The sequence below is a fragment of the Amblyraja radiata genome, chromosome 10 (assembly GCF_010909765.2).
Source record: "Amblyraja radiata isolate CabotCenter1 chromosome 10, sAmbRad1.1.pri, whole genome shotgun sequence".
NCBI classification, from domain to species: domain Eukaryota; kingdom Metazoa; phylum Chordata; class Chondrichthyes; order Rajiformes; family Rajidae; genus Amblyraja; species Amblyraja radiata.
In genome coordinates, this window is record NC_045965.1 from 42,335,629 (window position 1) to 42,348,922 (window position 13,294).

At 39.9% G+C, this 13,294-nt stretch overlaps 1 protein-coding gene across 9 annotated transcripts in view; it reads right to left on the minus strand.

Moving 5' to 3' along the window:
• Positions 1 to 904: 904 nt before the first annotated feature.
• Positions 905 to 13,294, minus strand: part of mast2 (microtubule associated serine/threonine kinase 2) — a 349,172-nt gene continuing 336,782 nt past the window's right edge. For 8 of the 9 annotated variants that reach the window (XM_033028662.1, XM_033028660.1, XM_033028659.1 and 5 more), the window contains 2 exons: positions 9,695 to 9,882; positions 905 to 4,560 (listed from right to left, as the gene is read on the minus strand). In XM_033028662.1, coding sequence (XP_032884553.1) covers positions 2,393 to 4,560; positions 9,695 to 9,882 — 2,356 coding nt within the window. In that variant the 3' untranslated portion in view covers positions 905 to 2,392. The remainder of the gene's footprint in view (positions 4,561 to 9,694; positions 9,883 to 13,294) is intronic. The other variant, XM_033028661.1, reaches the window with a different exon arrangement.

The window sequence follows — 13,294 nt, forward strand, 5'->3', positions numbered from 1 at the left end:
TTAGTCACTGGTCTAAAAGCAGCAACAATGCAGCAGCACTCAATCCATGGAGGAACAAAGCTCCAAAACCTTTCACCTGATTGAAACAACATATTAGTTTGGTTTGGTATATTGTCATGAGTACTGACTTACATTGAAAAGCACTTTTGCAGGCTGCTATCCAGTCAGCGGAAAGACTATTTCATGATTACAGTCAAGCCGTCCACAGTGTACAGATACAAGATAAATGGAATACATTTAGTGCAAGATAAAGTCCAGTAGAATGAGAGTGAGAGAGTATTAACATTGCATGAATTTTAAAACAGCTAAAGATGTTTGAAATCAGAGGTTTTCTTTGTACTGAGTATCTCATCATGTACACACAAATTAGAATTGTCAGTGAAACTAAGTTATACAAATTATGACCAAGTTCCTCCCTAAAATATGCAAAAATATAACTTGAAAACCGTGTAAATTTAAATATGACTTGTCTGTAAGTTATCAGTGCAATGTTTCATCACCTTATAAATGTGAGTGTGTATCCCTAAACAATAACAATAAAAATATCATGCACTGAAAATAATTGTTCAGTACTATCTATGGCAAGGGTTCCCAACCTGGGGTAAATTTACCACCAAGGGGTAAATTTGTTGATTCAGGATTTGTACATATTTTTTTCTCATTGACTGACTGCGTTTGGTTCTGGTATAGACTGCGTTTGGTTCTTGTTCATCATTAGTTGTTCATAAATATGTGAAATTACATTGTTATGTGCTATTAAAGTTGCCTGGGGTAAACGGGTCGAAAAAGGCTGGAAACCCCTAATCTATGGTAAACTGGATATGAAATATGGTGAAAACAAGGACATTGTTTCAAATTTGCAAAAAGCATGCAAAGAAGCATGCAAAGAAGTACACAAAAAGTATTTTTTCTTTCATGGCAGTAAACACAACCCTTTTATTTCAAGTATTTTCCTCATTAACTTTGAATGAAAACATTATAGCAATAAAGAAATCAGTCACTTGCACTGTAAGTATACGTTCCACAGTGCCATTAAGTCCACAGAATCTTTTACAATATTTGTTTTTTTTATAAAAGTCAAACACAGCAATTAAAATTGAGTCAGTATTAATCACTGACATTTTAACTTACTCAGTTTAACTAACTGACACATTTAGCTGAACGTAGGTGCTAGTAAAACGAAGCAATCTAAGATTGTTAGGCTAGCTAAAGCTCCAGTTCTATTAGTGCAATATATTAACAAAAACATGATATAAGATGAAAAGATGAGGAGTTACACCAAACATAAAACATGCACATCAGCTGAAACCCAACACAAAATGTATTACATTGTTATCATGGGAAATTTTTAAGAATGAAGCGAGTGGTAAAAAAAAGAGAACTTATGGGTTTTGTATATTAATTAATTTACACAATTTGTATTGTGCTAAGAGCCCTGTATATTTAAAGGGAGTGGGTTAAAGCCAACATGCAGTAACACAAAAAAATCCCTACTGCACCACACGTGGTGGTGATTACATGTTGATTAAATACTAAGATTTTATTTTTTTTAATGCTTTCCTGTATTTGTGAAAGCACTTCAATTACACATTCACTATATCCCTCCAAGACAAAATATCTATGTGGCACAAACCCATGAAGACATCCAAGACTGTCAAGTATATATTTACAATAAATAAGATACATTTTTCAGATACATTAATACAAAGAAAAATTACATTACACCCTTGAAGCACTCTGCAGGAATGTATTACTTTGCATAGTGACAAAATACATTACAGAGCTAAGGATTCAGGCAACTTTATAATGATGAATCCAGTAAATTATAAAGCATAGGCCTTGATCAAGGCTTTGTAGGCAAACCTGTGCTGTACTTATACTGTACATCAGAGACTATTTGCTATAAATGCACTATTTAGAGGAATTTTACAAATGAAAACCAGTTGAATATGAAAATGTAGAAAATAGAGGTGACAAGTAAGATAAATGTCCTGATGCATTCATGTTCATTATGGCATTTCTCATAGGATCACAGTGTACACAGGAAGTATCATCCATCTTGCTACCTTCAAAAAAGATCATTGGTCAAACATAAAATTAAAATTGATGTTAGAGAGTATGGGAAAAAAACCTCACCAAATATTGTGCAATGTCAGCTCACTTCTAAACAAAAGTAAAACAGCTTTTTGGCAGCACAAGAATTGTCCCTATAAATGAATATAGTGTTAAGGATATGCGAAACTATTCACAAACATATTATTGAGTTACTTTTTCCAACTGGAAATAAAGTCAATCATGCAGCTTTTAGGAAGGTCAGAAAGATTTTTTAAGTTATACGCTGATGACTATTTTTGTACAACTGGAAACTGTCAATTAGGTTTTCTTCAAATTATCACGTGAATTTGTGTGATAGCAGGGAATCTTGTCCTTTCTTGTGGTCTGCTGGTTGTTTATTTTTCAAATGACAGTTTCCAGATTGATCTTTCTCATTTTTTTCCACACGGGATTGGTGCTGTTCCGTTGGTAATGGACTTTCCATAGTGTCTTGCAATACTCGTTGATCACTTAACGCTCCTGTGACTTGGTTAGGCTTTGACGGTGATCCACAAACTGTGGTCTTTTCTTCAACCCGTGATTTTGAAATTGTGGGTAGTAATGAGGGTGTCAAGACATTTGACATTGTTACAAGTTGAAATGTGTTAAATTGTGATGTTTGCTTGTCATTCCTGGCTGTCAAATCTTCTGATCCCAATTCTTTCTTCTTCTCTGTCTCTGTTATCCCAGGAATGGCTAATTTCACTGGACCCAGCACATTTTTGGCAACAGTAGCTAAATGCGAAACAAAAGGTGTTTTTGCAAAGTTAACTGGAGAAAATTTTGAACCTGTGTTTTCCGTACTAAATGTAGGTTGAATTTTAGCATTCAGCTCCTCATTTTCCTTTAATTTTCGTTCATTCTGACTTACTCTTCCTTCAACAGTGGTTTGCTTAATTACTTCCTGACACTTCACATTATGTGACTGAAGAAGTTTCTCACCAATTTCAAATGGATCTTTCTGTTTATTTCCACTTAGCCCTTTGACCTCATCATTTGCCCTGCATTCGGTTGCAATCGACTGCTTCTTAGGAGCTTCAATTCTCTTGGACTGTTTTGAAGTTTGAGGTGATCCCGATTTGCAAAGCAAATTGTCAGCCATTGGGGAATAACATGCAATTAGTTTATCCGTTGCTTCTGATAGTTTTTGATGTGCATCCTTTGTTAAGTGCATCATTTGATTAAGTGGAGTGCTATAGTCCTTGCAAGATTCAAACAATCCAGTTTGAATGCTTTGCTGAAATTTGAATGGTGCTGCCTTTCGATGCATTTGACTTGATGCTTCCTCTGGGGCTTTTTGAAATAATATTGTCTTTGGGGAGTCATTATTCTTTGTAGTGACACAATCCATTACACGTTGTTCAGTTTCAATAGCTTTTAAGTCTTTGGAATCTGTTTTATCCTGGCTATTTTTCTGGATGGCTGAGGCAGCAAGGTTTTCTCCTTGTGCTATGTTGATTGAACAATATTCCACTTTATAAGGTTCTCCTGTTTGATGTGACATGGTGCTGCCCAAAATGGTTTTCCCAAAGTTTTGATCTGGCAGAGGAGTTAACTTCATTTCTGTAGATTTTGTGTCTTTAGCCTCAGATGTGAAAGAGCCGAGGTCATCTTCTGAAGAATCCTTACTCTCTGCTTTATGCGAGGAACAACCTGTTTCAACTAAAGTGGTATCTTCTTTTTGAATGCTGGGTCGATGCAACTTCTTTCCTTCCTGACTGTCTTCTGAGCCATCATCACTTTCATCTTCAGAGGTATCTACCTCGCGAATGGCATCCTGTTTTTGCAGAGCTTCTCTCCTTTCTGCCCTATCATGTCTTATTGCTACTAGTTTGTCATTTAGCTTTCCCCTCTTCAGTCCTTCTGAAGACTCCTGCCGACCAATTTTTCTAGCAACAGGTTGCTTCAGAGTTCCCTTTTCTGCAAGCCCACGTTTATTGCCTGATGATTCATTAGCAGATTCCTGTAAACTCTGTAGACTGGGGTCTCTCTGCAACATTTCCTTTTTGAATTCAGAGTGTGATATATCCAGGCTATGCTTCCGGGAAGATGACAGCTTCTTCTCAGATGATAGAGTGGCAGACAATTTTTCAGCGGACTGGACTCTTTTTAATAATGGTGATCTTGGAGGTTCAGCACTCTTGGGCCTAGACATCTGTCTGACCAGTGGTGGAGATGAATGTAATTTAATCGGGAATGACTGTGCTACGTTGAAACTGGCCAGAGAGTGTGAAGATAGAGGAGATGGGGAGCGCTGAGGGGAGGTTGGTTGTGGAGTTGGTGACGGAGTGCGAGCAAGAGGAGAGAGAGGTATGTTTCCTGCAGACTTGCGCCTTGGGGACCTGTATTGCCGTTGAAACTTGGGTGCCAGTCCTTGGAGAGAGCTTGGACGGATGTGACCAGAACTAGCTGGAGAATTGGGTACGCTGGAACTGGGAGAGCTGCTCTGAGACGAATTTCCAGCAACTAGAAACAGGGAGATTAAAAAATATGATATTAACAGAAAAACAAAATCATCTTCTAATACAATATATCTATTTTAGATTAAAATTAACTATCAAAAATCATTCAGGGGGACATGCAATAATAAATTGCAACTGCAAACTAGTCTTTAACTTCCAAGCCCTTCTTAACTGTAAATGTTTTACACCAAGTCACTAAAAGGGTGCATAGAAGAACACGTGCATATCTAGTAATCACTTTTATGCTCTATTGCAATGGAGTTAAAGAAACTGGTACTCACTTTCAGCATTTCAAATCAAGAATGGGTGTCTTTAACATAATATTTTATAATTTATTTATCTTTATTATCCTTTCCTCACCATTCTGTTCATCCAGTTAGTACAGAGGGGGCAAATATAGATCAAGTATATGGGCTAGTTCACACATGGAGGTGGTACCTGGCCTCAGCACGGTTAGGGCCATCTGCCAGATTCTTTGTCAGTGGGTTCAGTAACAATGTTGGGATTGTTGATGAGTGAGCAGAGATGTGCTCCAGCTCTCAGAAACCTCCCCATACCTATCCCTTGACTATAAGCCCACAGGCAAAAACCAGGCCACCAGACTGTTTCCGATCACATCAGCTCTGGCCTTCTCCCCTCCACAGCCTCAACCTCATTGTTTCGCAGCCCTGCACTGCCTGTGTCTATCTCCTCACTAAAATCCACAAACAGGACTGCCCTGGCAGACCCATTCTTTCGCCTGCTCTTGTTCCATAGAATTAATCTCCAAATGCCTTGATTCCATCCTACCCTCCCCCATCCTTTCTGACATACACCTGAGACACTTTACATGCCCTTCAGCTCTTCAATAACTTTCAGTTTACAGGTCCCCATTGCCTAATTTTTCTCACATCGTATCAACACACCTCCAACCCCCCCCCCCCCCCCCCCAGCAAGGTCTTAAGGTCATCTGATTCATCCTTGAGCAGAGACCCGATCAATTTCCGTCTACTAACACAGGGACAGACAGTGAACTGACGTTTACTGCAAACCTACTGACTCTCAGTTATCCGGACTATGTTCCATCCAACCCTGCTTCCTGCAAAGATGCAATCCCCTGCTCTCAACGTCTCTGTCTCTGCCGCAGCTGCTCCTAAGACGAGGCTTTCCATACTAGGACATCCAAGTAACCATTCTTTATTAACTGTGGTCTCCACCCTACTGTCAGATATGAATCCCTCACCCACGTCTCCTCTGTGTCCCAAAGTTCTGCTCTTACTCCTTCTCCCACCAGATGGAGCAAGGATAGATTTTCCCTGGTCTTCACCTTCCACCCATCCAGCGCCAGCAACCAACACATCATCGTCTAACATTTCCGTCACCTCCAACGTGATCCCACTATCAGTCAAATCTTCCCATTGCCACCCCTTTCCACCTTCTGCAGATACCTTCTGCAGTTCTCTCCGCAAATCCGTGGTTCACTCATCCCTTCGCCAGGTATTTTCCCCTGCAACCACAAGAGATACAACACCTGTCCCTATACCTCCTCTCAAACCTCCATTCAGGGATTCCAACAGTCTTTCCAGGTGAGACAGATGATCATCACCTGCACCTCCTCTAACCTATCTGCTGCATCTGATGGTTCCCAATATGGCCTCCTGTACATTGGCAAGATCAAGCGTAGATTCGACAACAGTTTCTTCAAACACTTGCCCTCAGTCACCAAGGTCTACGGGATCTCCCGGTTGCTAATCATTAACTATCCCCCCCCCCCCCCCCCCCCCCCCCCATTCCCATGCTGATCTTTCTGTCCTGGATCTCCTCCATTGCAGGAGTGAGGCCACACACAAACTGGAGGAATAACACTCATATTCCGCTTAGGTAGATCTAGCCCAACGGTATGAACATTGAGTTCTCCAATTCTAGGGAACTATAAAACCCTCCCCTTCTTCCTTCTTCCCCCCTAACCCCTCAGGATCTATTGTCTAAAACCCTACTGCTCACTTAAGGGGCTGTCCCATTTGGATGACCTAATCCACGAGTTTAGACCCTAGACGAGTTGGGAAAAAATGTCAAGGTCGTGTTGACTCGCCAAAGTAAAAGATCTCCTACGACCTTCCACGACTATGTCTATGACCTCCTACGACTATGTTTACGACCTCCTACGATCCCCCTTGACCTCAGTCTTTCACACCATAGACCAACTACGACCAGCTACGAGTGGAAATTATCACATATGATAAAATGATGTCATGTTTGCATTTTTTTTCTCGGGCCAGTTGCCGACCTACGATTACCTACGACTACCATCACGACCTACTATGACCTACCTACGAGTAAAAAGTATCAATTTTTTCCATGCCGACCTTTTTTTTACTCGTGGACATTTTCTATCAGGCTGGAAAAAACGCCGCGACCTACTTGAAGCCACGAGTACGCAGAGACCACTCACGAGCATGAGGAAGAGTTACGAAGACCTCCTACGACCTTGTGGCGACCATGCTGCGAGTATGAGTCAAGGGCAAACTCGGCAGAGGTCGCCAATTAGGTCGTGAAAGGCTTAACTGTGCCATCTCACTCATGTGCTACTAACAAGGGAAGCTACTAACAAGGGAAACTAACCCTTTCTGGCTTAAGTCCTCCCTTCACCACCTCCAGTTTAAATTCCATTTGGAATATTTTGGAGGACCAAGAAACCAAGAACCAAGAACCAAGAAGCAAATCTCAGGTCAAGCATGATCTTGTTCAACGTGTTAATTGTATCATTGCTATGAACACAATTGGAACTGTCGAGTTACAAATGATTTAAAAATAACCAATTAGTAATTCTTCTAAATAATGAAACTGTTGGATTCAGCTTAATTCAGTTGATCTTTTGAATAAATTTATAGCTGAAAAATAAACAGAAATAGCCATGAATAACTGGGATGACATCACTGCTAACAGTGACTTTCCTCAATTGGCCAATGTAGTCCTATTAGTCTATGGTACTTGAAAGGTAAGAGTCTCATTTTCAATGAATACAGACATAGTCATTTGATTTATTTGCCTCAAGTAAAATGAGGGAATAACTGTTTTTTGGAATCCAAAACAGATTCTATGACTTTGCTACTTTGCACAGCATAAAAAGCACATTTTCCCCCAGTTTCACTGATCTAAGGCAATCAGGAGAATAGTTTCTGTTTCCTTTGGTCTGGTTAAGCAGTTGCTTTTCAATTCTTTAATAAAATAATAAAAATGATTTCAAATGTTCTCTTCCTGTAATTACCAGTGTGAAAACTTGTTTTACACATGTAAAACATTGCAGTTCAGAGTTTAAAACTTGTGAAATATGATCAAATTCTGTATATTTTATATGTGAGTTTATATGTCTAAGCTATATGCTGATTTTGGCAGACTATTAGACAGTGAAACATAAAACGGGAATGAGGAAATCAATTAATCTAACGCCCAGTCACTTAATTCAAGTCCTGATGGAACCACTTTTTGTTTAATATTTGTGCAGAGCCTTGTCTCATTACCTTTTAACAAGTTCAAGTTAATCAGTCATCTGTTCCACAAACTGATCAGCTTTCAAACATATTATATTTGAAGATGAAAAAAGAAATCTATATTTGTAGACACCCTCTGCTATTTAAAACAGGTTATGGCATCCTCACATCTGTTGCTAGATTTAACATTTTTGAGACATCCTTGATTTGTAATCTCAATGTAGGCCCAGGTACTTTGCAGAGACATATTATTAGTATCCTCCATATGTTGTGCCATTAAAGAAAGGGCTTGTATTTAATTTTGCTGATAAAAATGATTGTCAATTTGTACACAACAGTAAAGAAATTGATGAATAATCAGGCCTAATATGTATTCAAGTATGATTTAGAACAGCACAATCCCAATTTTATTGATAGGCAATTTAAGATAGCTGTGAGTTGACCATAAGAAGGGATACTTCACAAATCTAGAGAGCTCATGGATATCATGGTGTGGGAGAAGTGAAGCATATGAGGAGAGTTCAAAACTACTGAAAGCATGTGAGAAATGCAAAGGAAATTAGCTTGATAAATGGCTCACTAGCATGTCGAACAGAAGACCAATTTTACTCCAAAGTATTTGTATACAAAATGTTCACTAACAGTATTTTAATGTATGATCAAGTTCCAAACATAAATACTTTTTGATTAACAACTGAAGATCTCAACAGCAAGTATCCATTAACTAGTCTGTGGTTTTGCGTGCAGGAGATGAAAACTTTTGTTTTGCTGTTTCATCTTTCTTTTCTGTTACCATTCCTTTCTCTTATCTATTACTTCCATAATTAACTTTTCTTTTTATACCAATAATGTGTATTTGAACAGCCAGGGAATGGAGAGATATAGACATGTACAGGCAGCGTGACAACACATACATTGTGGGCCTCAACTGAACGGTTCTTGGTTTTAAATGTTCAAGTTTAACAATCTTGTAAATTGTTTATACTATTATTTACGTTCAAAAGACAGTTTTTTGAGCAACTTATTAAGAAAAATTAAGAAATGAATTCCTAATGAAAATAGTGTATTTAAAAGGCAATCCAGAAGCATGGATGGCCAGGGAGATATTACCAGGTCAACACCATTCATCACAGCAGTCACACATAATTATCACATCGCTGCCATGTTGATCATCCAAAACAGTTTAATTGAAATATAATCTGTGGTGCCTTCACTTCTATTTTAGGCTATATATTTGCTGAAGCTCTTGAAAATAGTGGGATCCCTGAAGAAAAACTTTCTTCTAAATTCTCCTGGAAAGTTGGTGTGTAAGTCCAGAGATTCAAAAGTAACAATTTGTTTTTCCCTCTAAGGAGGTACATGCAATAGGTTACACCCCATTTTCAAATCACTAACTTTATATTAACAATGCTAACAGAACTGGGCCGTCTAGTTGTTTCTTTTATGCCAGATTTTCCTTTTAAAAAATCCAATGAGTGCCAGAGAAAAATATTAATGCAAGTTTCCATGAGCAAAAAACATTCTTTTTTCCAATAATACATTTTAAAATAATTCAGGACTCTTATCTTGTCAAAGTGGTGCAGGTTCAAATGTAGAATTTTTTGAAGATTACACATATGACGGCTGCATTTAGCTTTTCAAAATATCAAATATAGAAATGAAATCCACCTGAATGTGTAGAATCTGCTGTGGACCTATAATTCTGAGTTGGTGAACGAGGAGAAAGGTTGTGTGTTGGTGAACCTGGTACACTTTCCCCAGATGAAAGCGATCGATTCAGGGAGGACAAACTCCGACTTGTGTGCAACAGTGATGCTTGTTTTGTGATCTTTCGGAAGAGGGAGCTCCTTTTCTTACTGCAAATTACAAAGAAGTAACAACTTGAGCATTGTGGAAATAACTTTCCATGAGGTTAGATTTTTAAGTGTCACTGGATATTTCTAAAAACAAACAGAAAATAAAATGAATTCAAAAATTTCCCTTTAGTATTGAGCAATGTCAGGTACCATTCACCGACAGAGTACAGCTGACAGATCAGCATGCAGACTTCTGAAAATGACACTATGAATTGCACATTAAAAAGATGACAACAGCTGACTTGGCCATCAAAGTGATATTTCACAGGATCTTGCAGCAACCTTATAAAAGAGGTCTAGGTGACACCATAAGTAGGATGCAGAGATTGCATTTGTTGTCACAAAAACACTGCAAGAATCTATCATAACTGTAAAAGGGATATTTTCACTCATATTTATAGGAAACTAACACACAAATATATTACAAGCTTATCGAATCTTACTACTACATCTTATTGTTGATCTTTCAGACCGAAACTATCAGCAAATTCAACAGATACCGAACAGTACGATATGAAATAAACAGGCAATAACCAACACCATACAAAATTGATGAAGAATGCACGTGTTAGATGCTGTTATCAAGGAAAATGATCATCGAACAAAATCAATTGCAGGTATTTAGATAAGAGACAATAGGTGCAGGAGTAGGCCATTCGGCCCTTCGAACCAGCACCGCCATTCAATGTGATCATGGCTGATCATCCCCAATCAGTACCCCATTCCTGCCTTTTCCCCATATCCACTGACTCTGCTATCTTTAAGAGCCCTATCCAGCTCTCTCTTGAAAGCATCCAAAGAACCGGCCTCCACCGCCGTCTGAGGCAGACAATTCCACAGACTCACAACTCTCTGTGAGAAAAAATGTTTCCTCGTCTCCGTTCTAAATGGCTTACCCCTTATTCTTAAACTGTGGCCCCTGGTTCTGGACTCCCCCAACATCGGGAACATGTTTCCTGCCTCTAGAGTGTCCAAACCCTTAACAATCTTATATGTTTCAATAAGATCCCCTCTCATCCTTCTAAACTCCAGAGTGTACAAGCCCAGCTCCATTCTCTCAGCACATGACAGTCCTGCCATACTGGGAATTAACCTTGTAAACCTACACGCTGCACCCCCTCAATAGCAAGAATGTCCTTCCTCAAATTAGGGGACCAAAACTGCACATAATACTCCAGGTGTGGTCTCACTAGGGCTCTGTACAACTGCAGAAGGACCTCTTTGCTCCTATACTCGACTCCTCTTGTTATAAAGGCCAACATGCCATTCGCTTTCTTCACTGCCTGCTGTACCAGCATGCTTACTTTCATAGACTGATGAACAAGGACCCCCAGATCCCGTTGTACTTCCCCCTTTTCCAACTTGACGCCATTTAGATAGTAATTTGCCTTCCTGTTTTTGCTACCAAAATGGATAACCTCACATTTCTCCACATTAAACTTCATCTGCCATGCATCTGCCCACTCACCCAACCTGTCCAAGTCACCCTGCATTCTCATAGCACCTTCCTCACAGTTCACACTGCCACCCAGCTTTGTGACATCTGCAAATTTGCTAATGTTACTTTGAATCCCTTCATCCAAATCATTGATTTATATTGTAAATAGCTGCGGTCCCAGCACCGAGACTTGCGGTACCCCACTAGTCACTGCCTGCCATTCTGAAACGGACCCGTTAATCCCCACTCTCTGTTTCCTGTCTGCCAACCAATTTTCTATCCATGTCAGCACTCTACCCCCAATACCATGTGCCCTAATTTTGCCCACTAATCTCCTATGTGGGACCTTATCAAATGCTTTCTGAAAGTCCAGGTACACTACATCCACTGGCTCTCCCTTATCCATTTTCCTAGTTACATCTTCAAAAAATTCCAGAAGATTAGTCAAGCATGATTTCCCCTTCGTAAATCCATGCTGACTCGGACCGATCCTGTTACTGCTATCCAAATGTTCAGCTCTCTCATCTTTTATAATTGACTCCAGCATCTTCCCACCACCGATGTCAGGCTAACCGGTCTATAATTCCCTGTTTTCTCTCCCGCCTTTCTTGAAAAGTGGGATAACATTAGCTACCCTCCAATCCACAGGAACTAATCCTGAGTCTATAGAACATTGCAAAATTATCACCAATGCATCCACGATTTCTAGAGCCACTTCCTTAAGTACCCTGGGATGTAGACCATCAGGCCCTGGGGATTTATCAGCCTTCAGTCCCATCAGTCTACCCAACACCATTTCCTGCCTAATGTGGATTTCCTTCAGTTCCTCCGTCACCCGAGATCCTCTGGCCACTACTATATCAGGAAGATTGTTTGTGTCCTCATTCATGAAGACGGATCCAAAGTACCTGTTCAACTCATCTGCCATTTCCTTGTTCCCCATAATAAATTCACCTTTTTCGGTCTTCAAGGGTCCAACTTTGGTATTAACTAATTTTTTTCTCTTCACATACTTAAATAAACTTTTACTATCCTCCTTTATATTCTTGGCTAGCTTACCTTCGTACCTCTTCTTTTCTCCCCGTATTGTCTTTTTAGTTATCTTCTGTTGCTCTTTAAACATTACCCAATCCTCTTGCTTCCCGCTCATCTTTGCTACGTTGTACTTCTTCTCTTTTATTTTTATACTGTCCCTGACGTCCCTTGTCAGCCACGGTCGCTCCTTACTCCCCTTGGAATCTTTCTTCCTCCTAGGAATGAAATGATCCTGCACCTTCTGTATTATTCCTAGAAATACCTGCCATTGTTGTTCCACTGTCATCCCTGCTAGTGTATCTTTCCAGCCAACTTTGGCCAGCTCCTCCCTCATGGCCCCATAGTCCACTTTATTCAACTGTAACACTGACACATCCGATCTACCCTTCTCTCTCTCCAATTGTAGATTAAACCTGACCATGTTATGGTCACTGCCTCCTAATGGCTCATTAACCTCGAGGTCCTTTATCAAATCCGGTTCATTAAATAACACTAAATCCAGAATTGCCTTCTCCCTGGTAGGCTCCAATACAAGCTGCTCTAAGAATCCATCACAAAGGCACTCTACAAAGTCCCTTTCTTGGGGTCCAGTACCAACCTGATTTCCCCAATCTACCTGCATGTTGAAATCTCCCATAACAACCACAGCATTACTTTTGCTACATGCCAATTTTAACTCCTGATTCAACTTGCACCCTATATCCAGGCTACTGTTAGGGAGCCTGTAGTTAAGTCCCATTAGGGTCTTGTTACCCTTACAATTCCTTAGTTCTATCCATTCTGACTCCACATCTCCTGATTCAATGTCACCCCTTGCAAACGACTGAATTTCATTCCTCACCAACAGAGCAACCCCACCACCTCTGCCCACCTTTTCTGTCTTTTCGATAGGAGGTATATCCTTGAATATTCAGTTCCCAGCCCTGGCCCTCTTGCAGC